This window comes from Aedes albopictus, chromosome 1 (genome assembly GCF_035046485.1).
Source record: "Aedes albopictus strain Foshan chromosome 1, AalbF5, whole genome shotgun sequence".
Lineage (NCBI taxonomy): Eukaryota > Metazoa > Arthropoda > Insecta > Diptera > Culicidae > Aedes > Aedes albopictus.
In genome coordinates this window covers 129,406,169-129,430,297 of record NC_085136.1, presented here as the reverse complement: position 1 = coordinate 129,430,297, position 24,129 = coordinate 129,406,169, and the positions used below count along the sequence as shown (strand labels likewise).

The 24,129-nt window shown below is 40.1% G+C and overlaps 1 protein-coding gene across 1 annotated transcript; it reads left to right on the top strand.

Annotated features, from left to right (window-relative positions):
* Positions 1-9,030: 9,030 nt before the first annotated feature.
* LOC109403575 (protein-L-isoaspartate(D-aspartate) O-methyltransferase) lies at positions 9,031-10,520 on the top strand. Its single transcript, XM_019676398.3, has 4 exons — positions 9,031-9,324; positions 9,395-9,537; positions 9,600-9,837; positions 9,908-10,520. Exons 1-4 carry the CDS (start codon positions 9,270-9,272, stop codon positions 10,153-10,155), a joined length of 684 nt encoding a protein of 227 aa, XP_019531943.2. The 5' UTR covers positions 9,031-9,269; the 3' UTR covers positions 10,156-10,520.
* Positions 10,521-24,129: the final 13,609 nt, after the last annotated feature.

The following is a 24,129-nucleotide window of genomic DNA, read 5'->3' as shown; positions in this document are numbered from 1 at the left end:
TCCTCCGGAAATTCCTCGAGGAATTTCTTCGGAAATTCGTGAAGGGATTCCGTCGGAAAATTTCTGGAGGAATTCCTTTGGAAATTCATGTAGGAATTCCTTCGGAAAATTCTTTAGAAATTCCTTCGAAAAATTCCTTGAGGAATTCATTCGGAGATTCATGGAGGAATTTCTTCGGAAATTCCAGGAGGACATCCTTTAAAAATTTCAGGAGGAATTCCTTTGAAAATTCCTAGAAGAATATCTTCGGAAATTCTTGGAGGAATTCCTCCGGAAATTTCCAGAGGAATTTCTTCGAAAATTCGTAGAGGAATTCCGTCGGAAAATTTCTGGAGGAATTCCTTCGAAAATTCATGGAGGCTTTCTTTTGGAAAATCCTTTAGAAATTCCTTGGCAAAATTCCTGGAGGAACTTGTTAGGCAATTCCGGGAATTTTTAAAGAAATTCATCTAAAAATTTCCGAAGGAATTCCTTCAGGAATTTCCGGAATAATTGCTCCACGAATTTTAGAAGAAATGCATCCAAGAGATTTCGGAAGGATTTTTCCAGGAATTTCCGAAGAAATTCCGCTAAGAATTTCCGAAAGAATTCCTGAAGGAATTTCCAAGGGAATTCCTCCATGAATCTTCAAACGAATACGTCCAGCAATTTCCGAAGGAATTCCTCCCGGAATTTCCGAAAGAAATCCTCCAGGAATTTTTGAAGGATTTCCTAACGGAATTTGTAAAGGAATTCCTCCATGAATTTTCGAGGGAATTCCTCTTGGAATTTCCAAAAATAAAATCCAAAAAGACTTTCCGAAAAAAATTCTCCAGGAATTTCCGAAAGAATACCTCCAGGAATTCCTCCAGGAATTTCCAAAGGAATTCTTCCAGTAATTTCCGAAGAAATTATTCCAGGAATCATAAAAAGCATTCCTCTAAGAAGTTTAGAATGATTTTTTTTTCAGGAATGTCCTAAGCAATTCATCCAAGGATTTTCTCAGGAATTTCTCTATAGATTTCTGGAAGAATGCCTAAGGAATTTCCGAAGGAATTCCTCCAGAAATTTCCGAAGTAATTCTTTCAGTAATTTCCGAACGAATTCCTTCAGGAATTTCCGAAGGAATTCCTTCAGGAATTTTCGAAGGAATTCTTCCAGGAATTTGCGAAGGGATTCCTCCAAGAAGTTTGAAAGGAATTCCTTCTGGATTTTTTAAAGGAATTGCTTCAGGAATTTCCGAAGCAATTCCTCCCGGAATTTCCGAAAGAATTCCTCCAGGAATTCCTAAAGAAATTCCTTCTGGAATTTCCGAATGAATTCCTCCAGGAATCTCCAAAAGAATTCGTCCAGCAATTTCCGAAGGAATTCCTCCCGGAATTTCTGAAAGAATTCCTCCAGAAATTTCCGAAAGTATTCATCCAAGATTTTTCGAAGGACCTCGCCAAGGAATTTTCGATGGAATTCCTCCAGTAATTTCCGAACGAAGTCCTTCAGGAATTTCCGATGGAATTTCTCCAGAAATTTCCGAAGGAATTCTTCTAGGATTTTGCGAAGGGATTCCTCCAAGAATTTTGGAAGGAATTCCTCCAGGAATTTCCAATGGAAATCGTCCAGCAATTTCCGATGGGATTCCTTCAGGAATTTCCGAAAGAATTCCTCCAGGAATTCCCAAAAGAATTTCTCCTGGAATTTCCGAATGAATTCCTCCGGGAAGCTCCAAAGGAATTCGTCCAGCAATTTCCGAAGGAATTCCTCCAGTAATTGCCGAAGAAATTATTGCAGGAATTTCCGAAGGAATTCCTCCTAAAATTTCCAATGAAATTCGTCCAGCAATTTCCGAAGGAATTCCTCCCGGAATTTCAAAAGAATTCCTCCAGGAATTCCTAAAGGAATTCCTCCTGGAATTCCAAAGGAATTCGTCCAGCAATTTCCGAAGGAATTCCTCCCGAAATTTCTGAAAGAATTCCTCCTGGAATTTCCGAAGGAATCCTTCAGGACATTCCGAAGGAATTCCTCCAGGAATTTTCAATGACATTCGTCCAGCAATTTCCGAAGGAATTTCTCCAGGAATTTCCAAAGACATTCCTCCAGGAAGTTTGGAATTATTTTGTCCAAGAATTTCGTAAGGAATTCACCTAAGGATTTCCTCACGAATTTCTCTATGGATTTCTGAAAAAATTCCTCCAGGAATCTCCGAAGGTATTCATCCAAGATTTTTCCAAGGAACTGCCCAAGGAATTTCCGAAGGAATTGCTCCAGGAATTTCCGAAGGAATTCTTCCAGGAATTTTCGAAGGGATTCCTCCAGGAATTTTGGATGGAATTCCTTCAGGAATTTCCAAAGGAATTCCTCCAGGTATTTCCGAAGGAATACCCTCAGGAATTTTCGAAGATATTCCTCCAAAAATTTCCGAAAGAATTCCTGCATACATTAAAAAAAAAATACGAGGATGCAGGAGAATTTTATTTTTACTAGTCAAAAACAGCTCTGATCATCAAAGTTTTTCGGTTAAGTTAAAATATAGTTGCTCGGCCAGGGGGGGTGGGCACGGCCCCCTCCTGCCCCCCTCTGGCTACGCCCTTGGATATGTTAAGCATTTACTGTAGCAGTTACTACAGGAATTTCTTTAAAAATCCCTTTGGGATTCCTCCAGATATTCCTCTTGTGATTTCTTCAACGAGATCATCTGAGGATTTTTCCGGAGATTCTTACATATATTCGTTCAAAGATTTCACTAAGGATTCTTTTATAAATGTATCTTGAGATTTCTTCAGGGATTGCTCCAAGCATTTTTCAAAGAATTTCTCCTCATATTCCTCCAAGAATTCCGGGATTCCTCCAGGTATTTCTGCTGAGATTGCTCTATGGATTTCTGTATGGATTGTCTTTCTAAGATTTCGCCTGAAATTCCTTCTCTAAAATTTCTGGTGTAATTCTCCCCCGTAATTTGTTCAAGGATTTTTCCAGGACTTTCTTGAGCCGTTTTATCTAGGGATTCCTCCAAGGATTTCTCCGAGAATTTCTTATGGAATTTATCTAGCAATATCTGCTGAGATTCTTCAAACAATTTCTGCTCCTGAGGTGCATCCATGGATTTTTTTCCACTGTTCACACATATTCACTGTTATCACTTTTTTTTATCTGTATTAACGAGATTTTAAGTCCTAGGCTAGTTGACACATTAGTTTTGTTAATATAATGAAGATTTTATTTGTTTTATTATTATTCAAACAATTATTTATTTATTTTTAATAACTTTAAAACTTGCCCAGAGAATTGACTTAAAATTTATTGGAAGAACTCATAAATGAATTTCTAGATAAATTCCTCAAGAAAATAATGATGCCTCTCGAGTTCCTCAAACGATTCCGTTGTACTCCAAGAAATAACTAAGTAATGCCATTGACAATTAAATAAGCTTCACTTAAGCTAAATTTAGGCTGGTTCATGACGTGAGGGTAAATGAAGTCAGAAGTTTTAAAATGCCTGATGTTTCTATCAGAAAATTTCATCTTTATCTTCAGAAAGTCCTCCTTATTTAAAGCAACAACAAATGTCGTTGTACTACTAGTTAGTCAGTAAATTTATCAAAATTCGAGGAAAAAATCATTTTTATTAAATTTTAATATGCAATGCCTTCAGTCAAGTTGCTAAACTCTGGTATTTTAATGAACATTCCAAAAAAGCTCCACACATTGCTTCCAAAATTTGTTTAAACACAGAACCAAAAGTATTTCCAGGAATTAAAAAAAAACACTTTTTAATTGACCACAAATATTTACCAGAAATTCCTTTGCATTTATTTAAGATGCCATCCATCCAGGGTAAAAGTGTTCTTTAGGGCTTGCAATTTTAATCCCTAAACATTTGAGATTTCTCCTTTAATTCCACCAGTTGTTCTTCAATAAAGTTATACAAACAATTTTACCCGGAATATTCCAAAACAATTCAAAAAAAAACTTTTACAAGGGCTCATTAAATATTTTATCAAAAATAATTCCACCAAACTCTTAAAAAAAGGCGTAGCTAGCTTTTATTAATTGGTAAAATAAAACAATTTCGGAAACAATCCCTCTATTATTTTCGGAGGAATCTCTGGAGATATTCCAGGAGGAATATTAGTATACTAGTTGATTTGTGGACGCAGTAGCGCCCGTGGCATGTTTTTTTTTTCAATATAAACGGTTCATGTGTTATTCACGCTTGTAGATTTAAAATAAGAAAAGCATTACATTTCTCTACGTTTTGAATAGTTTTTTATTCGGTGAATTCAATGCAGCTTATATTTACATCTGAAAATACTTCGGTGAAGTCACCGGACAGATAAACAGGGCTACCTATGTTATTTCCAGCAACTGCTGCATTTGGTTGTCTAGGAGTGACAGATTTTTTTTTCTGCATGAAAAAAAATCGAAATTTTCAGCGTCTGTTGTCTCTGTGTTTTTTTTTTTCATCAAATGCTGTGTGTGGTTGTCACAGGTTTTATTTTCTGCATTTGATAGTAAAAAAGAATTAAAGAGTCAAATATTTAAAAAATCGAAATTTCCAACGTCTGTTGTCTGTGATATTTTTCATCAAATGCTGTGTCTGGTTGTCTATGGTTGTCACTGGTTCTTTTCTGCGTCTGAGAGTAAAAGAAATGCAGTGTCAAATATTTAAAAAAAAATAAAAAATTTCAACGTCTGTTAACTGTGATTTTGTTCAGTGAATGCTGTGTCTGGTTGTCTATGGTTATGATTAACCAGGGCTTGTTAGAGAATATCTGTAAATAAAATAAAATCGCGTTAAGTACTGTTCCTTTGAATTCCAATTTTCAACGTCTGTTGTCTGTAATTTTTCCAACGTCTGTTGTCTGTAATTTTATCCATCGAATGCTGTGTCTGATTGTCTAAGGTTGTCACTGGTTTTGCATCTGATAGTAAAAAAAAATTAAAGTGTAAAATATTAAAAAAATCAAAATTTCCAACGTCTGTTGTCTGTGGTTTTTTTCATCAAATGCTGTGTCTGGTTATGATTAACCTGGGCTTGTAAGGGGAATATCTGTAAATAAAAATAAAATCGCGTTAAGTACTGTTCCTTTGAATTCCACTAAGAATTTGCATCCTTTGACAGATACGTATTTCGACCTCAACTGTAAGGTCGTCTTCAGTGTCTTGTACTTGACTCGACAAAATTTTCAACGTCTGTTGTCTGTGATTTTTTTTTCATCAAATGCTGTGTCTAGTTGTCTATGGTTGTCACTGGTTTTATTTTCTGCATCTGACAATAAAAAAGCATTAAAGTGTCAAATATTAAAAAACATCAAAATTTTCAACGTCTGTTGTCTGTGATTTTATCCATCAAATGCTGTGTCTGGTTGTCTAAGGTTGTCAATGGTTTTGTTTTCTGCATCTGATAGTAAAAAAGAGTCAAAGCGTCAAATATTTAAAAAAAAAATCAAAATTTCCAACGTCTATTGTCTGTGATTTGTTTCATAAAATGCTGTGTCTGGTTGTCTAAGGTTGTCACTGGTTTTGTTGTCTGCATCTGATAGTAAAAAAGAGTGAAAGTGTCAAATATTTAAAAAAAAAATCAAAAGTTTCAACGTCTGTTGTCTGTGATTTAATCCATCAAATGCTGTGTCTGGTTGTCTAAGGTTGTCACTGGTTTTGTTTTCTGCATCTAATAGTAAAAAAGAATTGAAGTGTCAAATATTAAAAAAAACATCAAAATTTCCGACGTCTATTGTCTGTGATTTGTTTCATAAAATGATGTGTCTGGTTGTCTATGGTTGTCACTGGTTTTGTTTCCTGCATCTGACAGTAAAAAAGCATTTAAGTGTCAAATATTAAAAAAAAACATCAAAATTTTCAACGTCTGTTGTCTGTGATTTGTTTCATAAAATGCTGTGTCTGGTTGTCTAAGGTTGTCACTGGTTTTGTTTTCTGCATCTGACAGTAAAAAAGCATTTAAGTGTCAAATATTTAAAAAAACATCAAAATTTTCAACGTCTGTTGTCTGTGATTTGTTTCATAAAATGATGTGTCTGGTTGTCTAAGGTTGTCACTGGTTTTGTTTTCTGCATCTGATAGTAAAAAAAAATCAAAGTGTCAAATATTAAAAAAAAATCAAAACTTCCAACGTCTATTGTCTGTGATTTGTTTCATAAAACGATGTGTCTAGTTGTCTATGGTTGTCTCTGGTTTTGTTTCCTGCATCTGGCAGTAAAAGAATCATTTAAGTGTCAAATATTAAAAAAAATACTTCAAAATTTTCAACGTCTGTTGTCTGTGAATTAATCCATCAAATGCTGTGTCTGGTTGTCTAAGGTTGTCTCTGGTTTTGTTTTCTGCATCAGTAAAAAAGAATTGAAGTGTCAAATATTAAAAAAAAAAATCAAACTTTTTAACGTCTGTTGTCTGTGATTTGTTTCATAAAATGATGTGTCTGGTTGTCTATGGTTGTCACTGGTTTTGATTCCTCCATCTGACAGAAAAAATGCATTCAAGTGTCAAATATTAAAAAAAATACTTCAAAATTTTCAACGTCTGTTGTCTGTGATTTATCCATCAAATGCTGTGTCTGGTTGTCTGTGGTTGTCATTGGTTTTGTTTTCTGCATCTGACAGTAAAAAAGAATTAGAGTGTCAAATATTTAAAAAAATCAAAATTTTCAACGTCTGTTGTCTGTGATTTTTTTTTTTCATCAAATGCTGTGTCTGGTTGTCTATGGTTGTCACTGGTTTGTGATGGTTGTTCTCTGCATCTAATACTTAAAAAGAATTAAAGAGTCATACCTATATTTTATTTTTTTGTGAGAATTTCCCCGCGTGCTGCGTCTGGTTGGCTAGTCACCGGACAGACAAACAGGGCTATTATATATATGATATTACTAGATGAATTCCTAACTGAATTTCTGGAGAAACCCCGAGATAAAACTCCTGGAGACATTTCTGAAAGAATCCTTGAACAAATTACAGGAGGAAGATTTATAGCAGACATTTTTGAATTGTAATTTCTGGCGGAATCCTAGGTGAAATATCGCAACAGATATTTCTAGACCAATCCCAGGAGGAACACCTGGAGGAATCCCTGAAATTCCTGGAGGAATACAAGTAAAAAAAATCCTGGAATGTAGGAAAAATGCTTGGAGCAATCCCAGAGATAACTTGACAAAACTCAAGATACATTTCTTGGGAAATCCCTGTTGAAATCTCATAAAGAATCTCAGAAGGAATATCTACAACAATCTGCAAAAAACTAAGATGAATCCCTGGAAAAATTCTTGAGGGAATCACAGGAGGAATTTCTGGAGGAAAACTAACAAGAATCTCAGCATGGATTCTTAGAGGAATTTCTGTAGTAATCACAACAGTATTTAAATTTTTGAAAAATTCCATTACAAATTTAAACAGATATCTTCACAGAAATAACAGGCAAAAATTGGCAAGCTCTTGTAATTTAAAGATCTGATTTCAAAAATGCATGCCAAATTTGATTTCGAACTTTAATTTATTTTAAGATATTTTAACATTGTTGATTCAGGATGGGAAATCGGTAGTTCTCGGTAGGAAATTTGAAAAATCGGTAGTTTCAGGGCTGGCGTCTGTGAATCGGTAGGCGTGTCGAAAATCGGTAGGACTACCGAGAAATCGGTAGGTCTGGCCACCCTGGGCGTAATAACTACACGGAACTACAAATGAACCCAAATTTAAGTTGTTTTGACGCAATCCCGGTCTTCCGTGGAATTACTCAAATTTGCGTCAAACAGCGATAGTGGCGAGTGAGTAGTTCTCGTTTGAGAGCGGCGAAAAAATTAACCCAGTGGTAAGTTATTTTCACCCAACGGAGGCCTCAATTGACGCAAATTTGGGTTAACTCAAGAAAACCCAAATTTGGCTTCTTCCACGGAAGAGCAGCGGATGCGTCGGTGCTTCTCTCTTTGTTTTCGAAAACATTGCGGTGGAGCGAGGGAGAAAACAACTCAACTTTGAGTTAAAACTTTAAGCAGTTTAGTCAAATTTGGGTTTTTAAAACTTATTCTTTGGGTTATAATATTTTTCCGTGTAGACTGACTCTAGTTGACAGTTGTCGGCGTAATAGAGATAAGTGACATTTCAACACACGAACACTAGCGCAAGTTTTTCCTCACATAAAAGTGCACGCCGATTTAAAGGCTATTCAGATTGCATATGCAAATATTACCCAATCGAATTGGGTAAAACGGGTAAATAATGATAAAACTAACGTCCGGGGCAAGAGTGCAAATATTTTCCTCGCAGTTTCACAACTACATCTACAAAAAAGGCACGCATACATTTGAACGTGATTACCTCTATGGGGGGACAATCAGTGTTGCCAGACGGTTGCCCGAAAGAGAGGAGCCAGCTTGTTTTCTTGCTATGCACAATTGCATTATTTGTCAGAATCCAAGGTCAAAATCATTATTTACAATTTGGGATTTAAGGTTTTGAAAAATGTCCCTGTCGGCGTCGGTGGTGTAGTGGTAAGCGTGGTTGCCTCTCACCTCAGTCGGTCGGGGCTTAATTCCCGTCGACGCCGATGGGATTTTCTGAGATATAAAATCCGTGATCACGTCTTCCCTCGGATAGGAAGTAAAGCCATGACATTGTGTTGATGGGTTCGATATGTAGGGTCCTCAGGTGTGGTGGCTGTCTCCCTGGGGCGTCGGAATTTAAGGCTTAGCTCCTAGACCCAGCCGACGTAAAACACAACTGGCGCCGAACGGTACTAGTTGGCCAGAAATAAGAAGAAGAAGAAAAATGTCCCTAATAAACCAACACCATACGCGGACCGTAATGTAGACGGTATATCAACAATACCATATACTGTTCGAATTGTACATAAATGAATCCTTATTAAGATAATCGGGGAAACGAATGCATGGAATCATGGAGAAATTCCATTGTTTGGTGTTTTGTCCACTCCACTCAACCAATGTGCGTTTTTCAGTTCGCTGATCGTGAAACCACCGTGTCTTTTACACAGCCTCTACTGTAAGCGGCCCCCACCGCCCCCAACCCAGAAAGTTGTTTTCTTTTCCCTTTGTTTGGATTTTTTCTGCAACGCTTGACAGCTGTTTTTGCGTTGAGTCGAAATTACAAAACTTGCTGCGAAATTCGATAAAATTTCCAAATTTTTCCCCTATTTAAACGTTTTACGACATTAAAAAGCTTCGCATAACTTCTATTGTTCCTAACGCACAATCGAACCAAAACGCCACCCACCGGAAGGGTCTGTTTTTGGATTGTCTGCAGTTTGTTAGTGTTTCTGGGAACGACGACTATCATGGCCTGGCGCTCTCGGGGACTTTCCAATGCAGACCTAATCCGTCAGCTGCAAGGTAAATATTTTTTTTTTGTTCGGCTGATGCGACATTTTGTGCCTAATAAGGAATTCGCTTTGCGTTTCAGATCACGGCATCATCAAAAGCGAACGAGTCGCTCAGGCTTTGATAGCAACGGACCGAAAGCATTATGTGGCCAGCAATCTACAACCGTACTTGGACTCTCCGCAGAGGATTGGTCATGGGGCCACCATCAGTGCTCCTCATATGGTAAGTAATGGTACAAAGCAACAAGCTTTCTCAAAACATAAACTTTTTGAAACTTATTCTAGCATGCTTACGCCTTGGAACTGCTGGAACCCAATTTGAAGAGCGACAGCAAAGTGCTGGACGTCGGTTCCGGTTCCGGTTACCTGACTGCATGCTTTGCGCGATACATTCATCAGAAGGAAAATGCAACCGGATTCGTGGTTGGAATAGAACACCATCCGGCGCTGGTTGAACTAGGGCGGAACAACATAAAGGCGGACGACGAAAGTTTGATAGAAACAAAGAAAGTTGTTCTTGTCGGTAAGTTGGTTGTTTTTCCCCTGTTGTACGAAGAGTCTTACCTAGCCTTCTCTTTGATGCACTCCTACAGAGGGCGATGGCCGACAGGGTTTCAAAGAGCATGCACCGTACGACTGTATTCACGTGGGAGCTGCTGCGCCGCAAACACCCCAGGAGCTCATCAACCAGTTGAAACCGGGCGGTCGCATGATCGTTCCCGTAGGTCCCGACGGAGGTACCCAATATCTGGAACAGTACGACAAGGACTCCGACGGTAAGGTGGAGAAAACGCGTCTGATGGGGGTGATGTATGTCCCATTGACGGATTTGCACACGTGATGCCTGAGCCGGGGACGCCTCTGTATGGCAGTGCGGGTGCTGCTGGTGCTGATTTTGCTGCTTCTTTTTGCTTATAGTTTGAAGAAACGATTCTACTAGACGGTCGAGTATTTGGTTTGGAAGGTGAGTCTATCGCTATCAAATTTGTAAAAAACTTAACAATTACGGCTGTGTTCCGTTGTCGAATCCTAATCAAACGCTCCCATATTTATTACTAATGATTGTTCCTCCAAATTTACTAACGTATTTATTTATAAAACTTATGGATATTTTTCTCGATTCATTAGATTTGGTACTGATCTACTCGACATCCATTAGAAGGTTCTCTATACCATAATAAATATATCGCGTGAGAAATAGATAAATGTTAAAGAGTTTGATGTAGGCGATCCGAAATAAATCCTTTGAAGAGGGTTCGAAAAGTAGGTACGCAAGATCCTTTGAACAAGATTTGTAAAGTAATGATTTTCATCGTAGTGCTGATTCCACCTTTCGATAACCTCACTTCCGTCAGTCAAGATGCTCCCGTCTTTATCGCTGCACATATCGGCACGCGACACGATGCCTTTCCAGGTTGCGCTGAGTTTTTGGTATAACTTCCGTGTGTCTTGTGAACTGCACAGCAGTTCAATTTGTTCACATAGCGTTTCAGGCGGCACGTTTTCTCCCGGAAGAGACGGGTGTGCTGCAGCATGTTTCCGCGTTTTTTTATATCGCTCCACGTTCTGCTGGGTTCCTTGCTGCAGCATTACCGCTCGTGCTGCGTTCTTCTCTTCCAAAATCTTTCTACACTCATCGTCGAACCAATCGTTCCTTCGGCTCCGTTCCACGTACTCAACGTTTATCTCAGCTGCGTTGTTGATGGCTGCTTTTAATGTACTGCAGCAATCCTCTAGAGGGGCTTCATAGAGCTCGTCCTCGTCCGGCAATGCTGCCTCGAGATTCTGCGTGTATGCGGTAGCGACATCCGGTTGCTTCAGTCCCTCCAGATTATACCGAGGCAGCCGTCGATACCGTACGTTGATGATCAGGGAGAGTTTTTGGTGCATTTTTATCATTACCAGGTAATGGTGGTCAGAGTCGATGTTAGCACAACGATAGGTCCTGACGTCGATAATGTCGGAGAAGTGCCGTACGTCTATCAGAACGTGGTCGATTTGAGATTCCGTCTGCTGTGATGATCTCTAGGTGTAACGATAATAGAGGCTGTGATGGAAAAAGGTGCTACGTATGGCCATATTTTTGGAGGCGGCGAAATCAATGAGTCGTAGGCTATTTTCGTTCTTTTGCTGGTGGGCGCTGAACTTTCCATTCGTCGATCTGAATTTCTCCTCCTGGCCTACCTGAGCGTTTAGCTCTCCTGTGATGAGCTGGACGTCGTGGGCGGTCGAGCTGCGCATCCTTGTCATCATCAGTACTTTCGGAGTGTGGGCTGTGCACGTTTATTAGGCTGACGTTGGAGAATCGGCCCTTGATCCTCAACCAGCACATTCTTTCGTCGGTCGGCCACCAATAGATCCGCGCCTCTGCATATCACCCCCATCACGATGAAAGGTGTTCCCAGCTCGTGTGTTTTGCCACAGCTCTGGTAGATTGTATGATTACCTCTAAACGGTCGCACCATGGATCCTGTCCAACACACCTCCTGCAGCGCCAGGAGGAATCCCTGCAGATCGGCGAGTGCTCCCAAGTCCCAAAGAAGTTGAAAGATCGGCAGTTCCACGTACCGAGCTTCAAATCGCAAGTCCTTATTGTTCGCTGAGGTCGTTGCCGTTGGTCTCGGTTCGTATTATTCTGTTGCTGATTTTCCATTACAATGGTTTTTTACGGCTGGCTCGTAGGTTCTTCCACCAACTCCTACTTTCCGGAGGACCATAGTGCACAGTTGAGCTTAGATTCCTTCCCTGGCACTCGGACGTTAATCAGCCGCCCTAATATGGAAATTAGACGCTGTTGTGGAGAACAGACGCTTAGGTTTGCAGAACCAAACCCCTCCCTTCCCTGTCAGCCTACGACTAAAGTTCCCACCGGAGACGGTTACCCTAAGGTTGCTGGGCAGAGGCTAGTGAATCACAATGGTATCTGAAATGCGCAACATATCCAGACTTTACCGTGCCGTCATAACCTGTGAATTTTAGCCATTTCGGTTAGCATTTGAGGTTTTGTCCCACCTTTGTATGGAGGCCCACTACTTTGCACTGGTTACATGTCGCAGTATTGCCGCCCGTGTTATATTCTTTTTGTACAAACATTCTCAGCACTTCTCGTCGACTCCCTTCCACGTTCTGGGCGCTCTTGCCTGCATCCGGTTTCTTCAGTCACCAAGGGCGTATCCAGCGCTTTTATAACAAACGCAACACGATAAATTTCTGAAGGGTTCCCTGGAGAAAAGTCTGAAAGCACTTTTAGCATGTAAGTTCTTATATGTTTTATTGGGAATCTCGGTATACGTAACGAACAAATCTTTATTTGGTCTAACTTGGTTGGAGGTTTAACAAGAAGTGAAATAAAAAACTATTTGTCAAATTATGTCGGGATCACTAATGCCTACTTGATCTTTAACACCCTCTCTTGATCCGACACCTTTGGACAGGTCATAGGCTCCTCTCCGGTTGCATACACCACGCAGTTTCACGGTCAAGTTTGCATTAGTCCTCCAAGATTCAAGCAGATGCGTATTAGCACTTTTCTTGAGGAAACCACTGCTCGATTGTTGAACACGTCGAATGCCTTTCTTGGTTTTGTCACTGGTTGCTTCGCTTTGCCAATCTTGATATCGCTGCACACGCCTATCACACTGCATCACCGGAAGCCGGAAAGAGGGCTTCAATTTATTCGGACAATCAACCATGCAGCCTTCAATCTTCTCAGCTTCATCTCCATCATGCGGGACATCATTATCCCCCTCTGGCTCGCTTGTCTGATCCTCGCAGTGCTTAGTATTTGATATCTTGATGTCCAATTCATAGAGATTTCCTCTCAGCAATGCCGTCGCAATCACAATATTGCCTTTCTTCAACACAGCAACGCTTCCCTCAAATATTACGATAACGCCAGCCTTCGTCAAACGCTTAACCGACAACAAGTTCTCCCGCAGCTCTGGAACGTAGAGCACCTGGTTGACGTTGAGTGGTACTCCTCTATTACTCTGACCGTCAAAAACACCAACCGCTTACGCTTCGAGAGTCTGCCCTTCCTTCGCAATGTCGAAAATGATCGGAGCTCTCAGTTGCCTTGCCGATGAAAATGCCTTCAAATCGTTCACTACATGGTCACTCGCGCCGGAATCTAGTCTGAACGATAAATTTGCTGGAGCCGTTCCGTTGACCACCGTGCCGATCCATCATCCTTTTTCACGTGGCCTTTCTTTCCACACCTGTGGCATGATGCCGTTCTTGTTGCTTCATCTCCTCCGCAAGCAGCCGCTGCTTTACGTGGTCCAGCGTTATTTCATCGTCCCCCAGATTTTCAAGCGCCGTGATTAGAGGGTCGTATGAATGTGGAAGCGTTCCGAACATTGATACCACCATATCCGCATCCGACAGCTTGGCACCAGCAACACGTAGTTGGCGGATCAAGTCTTCAAATGCCACCAGGTGTTCACGCATCGACGAACCTTCCTTCATCTTCAAACGGCTCAACTGCTTCCGCACTAGGTTCTGCGTTCCCAAGGACTTTTTCGCAAAGGGGCCGTCCATATACCACGTGGACAGAAAATTCATGGTTTTTGACCCCCTCCCCCCTCCCCGTGGACAAGCGTGGACTTTTCATTGACTCCTACCCCCCTCCCCCAATGTCCACGTGGACATCCGAAAGTAAAGTTTTTTTCATATGTCTAAAATGAATGGAAAAAGTAATTTTGAACAATGTCTTCAATATAATTGAAAACTTTATAAAATATAAATATTCTATAGTTTTACAAAGAATACAAACAAGTGGAACAAAATAGGTACCTACAAGTTTTCAACATTATTTTTAACTCAGTTTAATGTTTGTGAGAGTGTGGGTTCGATTCCCGCTCCAGTTGGCGAAATTTTTTTGTCAAACGGAAAATTCTTACCTGTGTGTGTCTCGTGTGATGTCCATCGCCTAATGTTAGTGTTTGTTCAACGTTCAGTCTGTACAACCTTTGGTTGAAGACGGTGTTTTTTAGAATGTTTGTTCAATCTATGATTGTCTGATTTTTTTTTTTTAGATAAGGTAATTTTAAATCTTAGATTTTTGTTGAGATAAGATCATATTTCTTGGATTCTTACAAAACAAAAAAAAAAACAAGATTTACAGCAACTATATTGTATTGCTGAGGTTCAGACTTTAAAATCAATTAGAAACATCTTGAAGTTCTTGAGATAAGCCTGCAAATTCCTACATGTATTTTGAAACTTTGAAGTAGTTTTAAAATTTGATATGAAACTTCGAGAAATCCACACAGAACTTCAATGAAAACTTTCTGACTGAAACACCATCATTTGCATGGTCTTCACTCCATTTTAAATCTCCAGAACATTCCTCGATGAAGAAAACTAAGTAATAAGAAATTCTTATAATTTAAAACAAATTAGTCTGTGAATCAATACCCTGATTTTTTTCCTTGAAGAAGTAGCTAACAACTTAAAGACAATGTATAATATAATTAAATGTATGAAAGATTTGTTGAAGAGAATCTCATCAATAATGTGACATAATTTGTTTCGTTTGTAGATTCTTGTTTCCTAATTTTTATGTCAATGTTGTCCACGTGGACATTTGACGAACCCCCACCCTCTCTCCGTGGACAAGCATGGACTTTTCGCTAACCCCCTCCCCCCTCCAAGCTGTCCACGTGGTATATGGACGGCCCCAAACGTGTTTTGCAGGCTTGTCCACATAGCCTTGGTTGACTTCTTCTCCCGTACAACTTCGAGACACTCATCAGCGAGGAATCCAATCAGCAAGGATTTTGCCTTCTTATCTGCCTCTCCAAATTTGGCCTTCAAAGCTTCTTGCGCGGGAGGGTCCTCCGTCAACGTATGGTCTACTCCCATTGCTTCCAAATAAGCGCACACACGGAAACTTCAGTTATGAAATCCTGGTCCTCCCCGGAACTGCGGGATTCCGTTAACCGCTGCGTCTTTACTGGTCGAGCCCATAACCTATTAGGAATCTCGGTATACGTAACGAACAAATCTTTATTTGGTCTAACTTGGTTGGAGGCTTAACAAGAAGTGAAATAAAAAAAACTATTTGTCAAATTGATCGGGATCACTAATGCCTACTTGATCTTCAACATGTTTAAAGTAAGTCACAGTGACTTGTACGCTGACGTGACTCTTGTGGCACGTGTTTCTTGGAAGTATCACTAGAGGACTTATTGTGTCGCTTATTGTAAGAATTGCTAATACAATCCCTGTAAACTTCTGAAGAAACTCCAGGAGGGATTCCTTAAAGAATCCCTCTGGATAATTAACTGATTCCTTTTTAAATCATCTTCCAATACTATTCGCTGGAGGAATTCCGCCAGAAATTCTTGAAGCAATTCAAAAAAATTCATCAGGTAATGCTGGAAAAATTCTAGGGTACATCCATGGAAAAGATGATTGAATGATTTTTGAAAATTCTGAAGGAACTCTTTAATGAATTTTTGAAGAGAAACTGAGAGGAAGTTTTGGAGATATCACTTCAGGTATTCCTGGAACAATTACCGAAGCAGATCGCGGTGGAATTTCTGAAAGTATACCTGGAGGAATTCCTGGTTAAATTCTGCAAATTCCTGGAGAAGTTCAGGAAGGAATCCCTAGAAAATATTCTGAAGAAATCTCTTGAGGAATTACAAGAGAAAACCTTAGAAAAATTTCTGAAGAAATCCTTTGAGGAATTCTTAGAGAAATTCCTGAAGGAATTCCTGGAGGAATGCTTGAAGTAATTCCTGGAAAAATCTCTAGAGAGAATCCTAAAGGAATGCCTGAAGGATCTTCTGAACAAATTTCTGGTGTAATCCCTGGAAGTCCTAGAGCAGTTCATGGATGAGATCCAGCAGGAATTCCTGGAGAAAGTCTAGGATAAATTTTTGGAGAAACCCCTGGAAGAATTCCTTGAGGAATTCCTGAAGAAATCTCCAGAGGAATTCTGGAATGAATTCCTGGAGAAATTTCTGAAAAATCCCTTGAGTAGTTACAGGAGGATCTTTGCGGGAATTTCTGGAGGATTTCCTGGAAGAATCTTTGAAGGGTTTCCTGGACGAATCTCTGGGAAAATCCATGGAGAAATTCCTGGTGAAATCTATGGAGGAATATCTGAAGGAATTCCTGGAGAAATGCCTGGAGGAATCCCTGAAAAAATCCTGAAGAATCTCTGAATAAATCCTTAGAAGCTTTCTTGGAGAAGTTCCTGGAGGAATTGCTGACATGAAAGATGTCCAGGAGATGTTCCTGGAAAATCCCTGGAGGAATTCTTAAAAAAAAAATCCTGGGGTAATTCCTGGAGGAGCTCCTAGCGAAATCACTGGAATAAATCCTGGAGGAATCCCTGAAGGCATTCCTGGAGGAATCTCTAGAGAAATTCTTGAAATAATTACTGGATGAACTATTGAAGGAATCTGTGGAGGTGTTCTGGGAGATTTATATTTTTGTACTTCTGGAGAAAACATCGAAAGAATTCCTGAAGGAATCCCTGGGGGATTCCTTGGAAAAACATGTGGAGAAATCTCTGAAGCAATTCCTGGAGGAATCTCTGGGAGAATTTCTGGAGGAATCCCTTAAAAAAACTTGAAGATTATCCTAGAGAATTTCCTGGAACAATTTCGTGGAAGAATCCTTCGAGGAATTTCTGGAATATTTCCTAGAATAATTCTTGGAGGATTTCCTGAAGGAATCTTCGAAAGATTTCCCAAAGGAATCCTTGGGCATATCCCTGGAAAAATTCGTGGAGAAATCCCTGGAGGAATCCCTGATGCAATTCCTGAAGGAATCTCTGTAAATATTCCTGGAGAAATGCCTAGAGAAATCCCTTTCAAATTCTTGAAGGCATTCCCGAAGGATTTCTGATGAAATCCCTAGTGAATTTTGTAGAAAAATTCCTGGAGAAATTAATGACATAATTTCTGCGGGATGTCCAGGAGCAATTCCTGAATCAATTCATGGAGGATTTCCCGGAAGAATGTATGGAGGGATTTCTGGAGGATTTCCTAGGGGAATCTTCGAAGGATTTCCTGGAGGTATCTCTGGGAAAATCCTTGGAGGAATGCCTGAAGCAATCCCTGGAGGAATATCTGAAAGAATTCCAGAAGAATCCCCAGGAGGAATCCTGTAAGCAATTCCAAAAGGCATTCTTAAGGGAATCCTTTAAAAGATCCTGGAGAAAGTACTGGATTAATTCTTGGAGGAGTTCCTGAAAGAATTCCAAGAGGAACTCCTGTAGGAATTCAAAATAGAGTTCCTAGGGGAATCCTTGGAGGAATTTCCCTGGAGTTGTTCCAAAAAGGGGGATTTCCTGGAGATATTGCTGACATAATTTCCAGAAACAGTTCCTGGAACATTCCTGAAGGAGTTCTTGAAGAAATTCCTGGGGTAATTCCTGGAGCAGTTCCTAGAGAAATTACTGGAAAAAATCCTGGAGGAATGCATGAGGGAATTCCTGGAGGTATTCCTGTGGGAATTGCTGGAAGAATCCCTGAAGGAATCTCTAGAGGAATTCTTGATACATTCACTGGATGAATTTATGGAGGATTCTCTATCTCCAATTTCTAACTCAGGGAGGAATGCATGAAAAAATCCCTTGAGAATTTTTGGAAGAATTCCTGGAAAAATTCTCGAAGGAATTACTGAGTCCCTGGAAAAAAATCGTGGAAAAATCCCTGAAGAAGTTCCTGGAGGAATTCTTAGCGGAATTTCTGGTGGAATTCCTGGTATCAGAAGGTCCCAGAGGCACGTTATCCTCCATTTGGGACATTTGTGCCATTCCTGGAAGAAATCCCTGTAAAGAATTCAGAAGGAATCCGTGAAGGATTTCCTGAGGAAATTCCTGGATGAATTCCTTACACAATTTACGAAGGAATTCCCAGATTAATTCCTGGTGAAATTCTTTGAAGTATCCCTGAAGAAATTCCTGGGAAATTCCTCGTGGATAGCCTGGAGAAATCCTGGAGGAGTCCCTGAAGCAATTTGCTGGAGAAATCACTGAAAGAATTTTTGGAGAAATCTCTGCAAGGATTCAAGGAAAAATCCCTGGAGTAATTGTTGATGGAATTCCTGAAAGAATTCCTTTAGGAATTCTCGATGGGATTCCAGAGGATACCCTAGAGGACTGCTTGTAGGAATTCCTGAAATAATTACCAGAGAAACTTCTGGAGAAATCAGTAGAGGAGTTCCTAGAGGAATTTCTGGCGGAATTTCTGGAGAAATCTGTGGAGGAATTCTTGGGGGAATTTTCAGAGAAATCCTTGCAGGAATTCCCAGAGAAATTCCGGGAAGAATTCCTGGAGGAATTCCTGATGAAATTTCTAGAGGAATCTCAAAGAATCCATAGGATAATACCAGGAGTAATTCCCGAAGAAATCGCAGATGGACTTCTTCGAGAAAATCTGAAGAAATCCTTAGAAGAGTTCGTGGAGTAATCCTTGCAGTAGTTACTGAAGAAATCCCTTGAGGAATTCCTGAAGAAACTCCAGAAGCAATTTCAAGAGAAATTGATTAGGGAATCCCTAAACATTTCGTGGAGAAAGTACTGAACAAATTCTTGGGGGAGTTCCTTAAAAAATACAAGGACGAATTCCCGAAGGAATCCTAAGAAGTATTCCAAGGGAAATCTTTGGAAGAGTTTTTAAACGAAGTTATTGCAGAAAGAATCACGGAAGGAATTCCCGAGTTATGTCCTGGAGAAATTATTGGAGGAATCCCTGGAAGATATACTAGAGCCCAAGTAACATTTTTTAGTCAAATAGACTAGAAGAGGTTCTTAAAACCTTCATTAAACTAAAATAAAAGGTATAAGCACAGAGAAACAGACGTCACACTCTCATTGCTTCCCATCGATCACTTCTTTAACGGTTGACTCAAATATTCAATAGTATGTCGATTGACCACTCGCGGCGCTGGTATCGTTTTTGCAATGAAAATGTTACTTGGGGAGGAATGACTACAGGGATTCCCGGAGGAATCTCTAGAGAAATTCCTGGAGAAATTTCTAGAAGAACTCCTGGAGGAATTTTTAGAGGAATGCCTGCAGCAATTTCCAGAGGAATCCTTGGAATAATTCGTGGAGAGGAATCCCAGGAAGAGTTCTTGAAGAAATCGCAGATGGAATTCTTGGAGAAACCCTGAAGGAATCCTAAGAAGAGCTCGAGGAGAAATTTCTTGAGGAATCCCTGCAGGAATTCCTGAAGAATTCCTAGGAGGAATCCTGGAAGCAACTCCAAGAGGCATTCCTAAGAGAATCCCTAAATAGTCCCTGGAGGAAAGACTGGATTAATTCCTGGAGGAATTCCTTAAAGAATTCCAAGAATAACTTCTGAAGGAATTCTAAAAAGAGATTCTGAGGAAATCTTTGGGGAATTTCCCTGGAGTTGTTCCTAAAAGAATAACATGAGAAATTTGCGGGTCTGCGGAATCTCTGGAGGAATCCCAGGAAGAATGCCTGAAGAAATCTCATTTTTTTTTTTTTTGGAGAAATCGTCGATTCTGTGTGGTATTGAATCTGCATTATTGTTCGACTAGCCTTCCATTGAACGCGGGTAGCACATGGTCTGCCAAATGCACATCAAGTAATCTAGTAGGCGTGCAAACGGTCGTCGCGTCATCACTTCGCGAACGTCAAAAGGTAAACACCAGTTACTTCCTGGGGGCACCCGCTTGTCCACAATATTTCCAAGCTCCACATTTGGCGATCCTGCCAGGAGAATAGTGAATCTTCTGGATGATGGCAAGCGGGTGCAGACCCGGATGGCAGTGCTCGATTGTTTTAGTGTGGTTTAGTTTTCCTGGCGTGATTGTGAAAAAAGTGAGTGGGAAAATGGAAAATGTTCCGGAAGATCGGATGCCTAGAGTAAACGGCCTATGCAGTGGTGAGTTTAGATAATCGTCTAAAGATTGCTCTGCTTAAACGAATGTTTTATTGTCGGTTGAATCATTATATAAAGTGTGTTTGATTTATTTACTTTTGGGTCCCGTAGCGTGGTCAATTTAGCGATGCTTATCCTGCCTAAAACCGCTACAAGGTAGGTGCGCTTATCAATGTAAAATACCATTACCATCCTAGATCACTCACAAGCTTTGTGGCGTGAAAATGATTCATACCTTTACTGGGCGGTGCTAAATCGAACAATATGTTCTGGTTTGAGATAGGGAATCGCGCTACTTGGGCGGTGGCTTCTATATTCGTCTGTTTTCCACTATAACTCAGTCAATCTTGAACCAATTGACACAATTCTTGGAATGCGGTGAGATAGGTATAGTATCTACCCGTGTACAAAATTTCAAGTCAATCGGTTCAAAATTGACCGAGTTACAGTGGAAAACAGACGAAAATAACAGACGAAGAAAACCACCGCCCAAGTAGCGCGATACCCTAATCGTCAAAAAATTTTGTAACCAACATTTTTGTTATTAAAAACATCGAAAGTAACGAGATGGATGTGCATAGGTCTTAGCCGTGCCAAAAGACAGTAGAAAAAGAAAAAAAACTTGACAAAGAGCAAGCAAAACTTTCACCTTATGCATGATTTCGATGCAAAAAAAAAAAAAATATCGTCTACATGAGTTCTTAAGCAACAGATTTGAAAATCTGAGATTTTGCGATTTTTTTTTTCTTAAGAGATGGTCCTGCATGTATGTCTTACGCAAAGAGAGTTTCATTCGAAATTGTAGTATTACGCATTTCTGTGTTTTTCCAGACAACATTTGATGTGCTCATCAGTTGAAACAGTTCTGTAACCATGTACAAGCGTGTTATACGATTTACGACAGAAATAAAATGGAAGACTTACGTTGCGTCTGTTGTCCTGTCGAGATGAACATAATAGAAATTGGTTTAAGGATAAAAGATTTGCAATAATTAAACACGACTACGAGTGAACACGACATAAAAAAACAAATTGAAACTATTCATGGGAGTTATTGTAGTGTCACCAGCTTTGGGAGATTCCCTGTTTATTTGATATTTACTGCAGGGCCAGCAATGCGGTGTATGAGTTTATAAAAGCGGTTTTATTTACATACTTATCAAACTGTGTCTTTATACGATATTTTTGGTGAGCAGAGTGCAGCAGCTGCAATAGTATGCTATTTTTAAGTATGAATAAACAGCTGAAAATCAGTATACTAAATGTGGATATATTTTTGACTATTTGGCTATGCTGCTCATGCTGTCGAAGTGGATTTTCAAAACCCGCAAAAAAAAACTAGAATCTGATGAACAATCAGGCAGTAATGGAAAAGGTATTATCATAACGTATCTTGCAAGTAAAAAAAAAACCTACACATCGAAACATTAAAGTCAGCTGATGCTTGGCTGAGTGTTATTTTACTAGTACCGCACTACTCTTCAGTTGTTCACGAGTATGATTGTTTTCCTCATGAATTTGTTTCATATTGCTTCTGAATAATGCCCGGGAAGTTGGAAAGTTGGTATGAAGTTGAAATGTTTGTAGTTAGATAGAGGCAACTGCAATGTACATTGTGCATATCAGTATATCGCGATGTATTTATTTCAACGTAAGACAAGTAGCGGTTTTTCAGCTCATTTTCATAATTAAACAATTAATGGCAGTCTTAGTTGTGTGACCATGTTTAGTACTGCGAAATTAGCATAACAGGTTGTTTTAAAATAAGCTTTTGTAAAAACAGTTCACAGCGCGTCCGGATGACCGCACCCTTACTTTTGTAAGAAACTCTGTCTCATGGCGACAGTTAAAACAGTTCACAGCGTGTCCGGATGACCGCACCTTTTCTTTTGTAAGAAACTCTGTCTCATGGCGACAGTAAAAACAGTCCACAGCGCGTCCGGATGACCGCACCCTTCTTTTTGTAAGAAACTCTGTCTCATGGCGACAGTTAAAACAGTCCACAGCGTGTCCGGATGACCGCACCTTTTCTTTTGTAAGAAACTCTGTCTCATGGCGACAGTAAAAACAGTTCACAGCGCGTCCGGATGACCGCACCCTTACTTTTGTAAGAAACTCTGTCTCATGGCGACAGTAAAAACAGTCCACAGCGTGTCCGGATGACCGCACCCTTCTTTTTGTAAGAAATTCTGTCTTATGGCGACAGTAAAAACAGTCCACAGCGCGTCCGGATGACCGCACTCTTACTTTTGTAAGAAACTCTGTCTCATGGCGACAGTAAAAACAGTTCACAGCGCGTCCGGATGACCGCACCCTTCTTTTTGTAAGAAACTCTGTCTCATGGCGACAGTAAAACAGTCCACAGCGTGTCCGGGTGACCGCACCCTTCTTTTTGTAAGAAATTCTGTCTTATGGCGACAGTAAAAACAGTCCACAGCGCGTCCGGATGACCGCACTCTTACTTTTGTAAGCAACTCTGTCTCATGGCGACAGTAAAAACAGTTCACAGCGCGTCCGGATGACCGCACCCTTCTTCTTGTAAGAAACTCTGTCTCATGGCGACAGTAAAACAGTCCACAGCGTGTCCGGATGACCGCATCCTTCTTTTTGTAAGAAATTCTGTCTTATGACGACAATAAAAACAGTCCACAGCGCGTCCGGATGACCGCACCCTTACTTTTGTAAGAAACTCTGTCTCATGGCGACAGTAAAAAAAACAGTTCACAGCATGTCTGGATGACCGCATCCTTATTATAGTAAGAATTTCTTTCTCATGGTGAATCATATGGTCTGACGTTGAAACTTCTACATTTTTTGTTTGTTGTATAATAGTTGTTCCATTGAAATCTGGCTGAAGGAAATAGACGGAATGGCATGTGTAGAAGATGCTGCAGTTTAAGAATAATACATCGTATTGCACATTTTGGTTTGGTATGTAGTCGTAAATAGCAAAATTTAATATTTGTTTAGCACCTAAGCTTTGCAGGTTCATCGTGATAAACGATCCGTGTTGCTGAATAAAATGCGAAGGCTGCGCACAACTTCCACCATGTCAAAAAAAAAATATATATCTCGGAAAGGGTGGTGTCGTGACTCAGTTGTGCGATGCCCGGTTAAGTGGCGGTGCGACAATATTACCGCTCAGTGCTCATAGATTATCGATTCTGCTAATACAAATTGAATAAAACAGCCACAACATCAAAACATGAACAACTGCGGCAAAGGCTGATGTTTAAAATGAACGAAAAGAAATTGAAAAAGATGTAGCATCTGTGCTTGAAAATTTCTGTTACAACATTCATTCCTGAGAAGAGGGAGGATGTGTGGTATTGCCCGTTGCGAAAATTTATAGATTCCGACGCAAATAAATGATTAGGCTCATTTTCAGCGTAGGTGCATTATAAATGTTTGTTTACAATGTAAAACTATCACCAAATGTGTACTTGACAACACAGCGTAAAATATTCACCAGGACGCGGTCTGTTTTTATATCTGTGGGCCCACGCAAGAAAAATCCACGCAACTAATTTTCGCGCCGGAGTCTAAACAGGTGGAATCTCCGCAATATTGAATCTGCATTATTGTTCGACTAGCCTTCCATTGAACGCGGGTAGCACATGGTCTGCCAAATGCACATCAAGTAATCTAGTAGGCGTGCAAACGGTCGTCGCGTCATCACTTCGCGAACGTCAAAAGGTAAACACCAGTTACTTCCTGGGGGCACCCGCTTGTCCACAATATTTCCAAGCTCCACAGATTCCAAGAAGCGTTCGTGGAGGAACTCCTGAAGGTACCTCAGAAGGAATCCCGGACGCAATACCAAGGGGAATTCCTTAGGGAATCTCTAAACATTTCCTTCATAAAGTACTGGATTAATTCCTGGAGGAGTTCCTGAATGAATTCCAAGAGTCGATAATGTCGTAGAAGTGTCGTCCATCAAT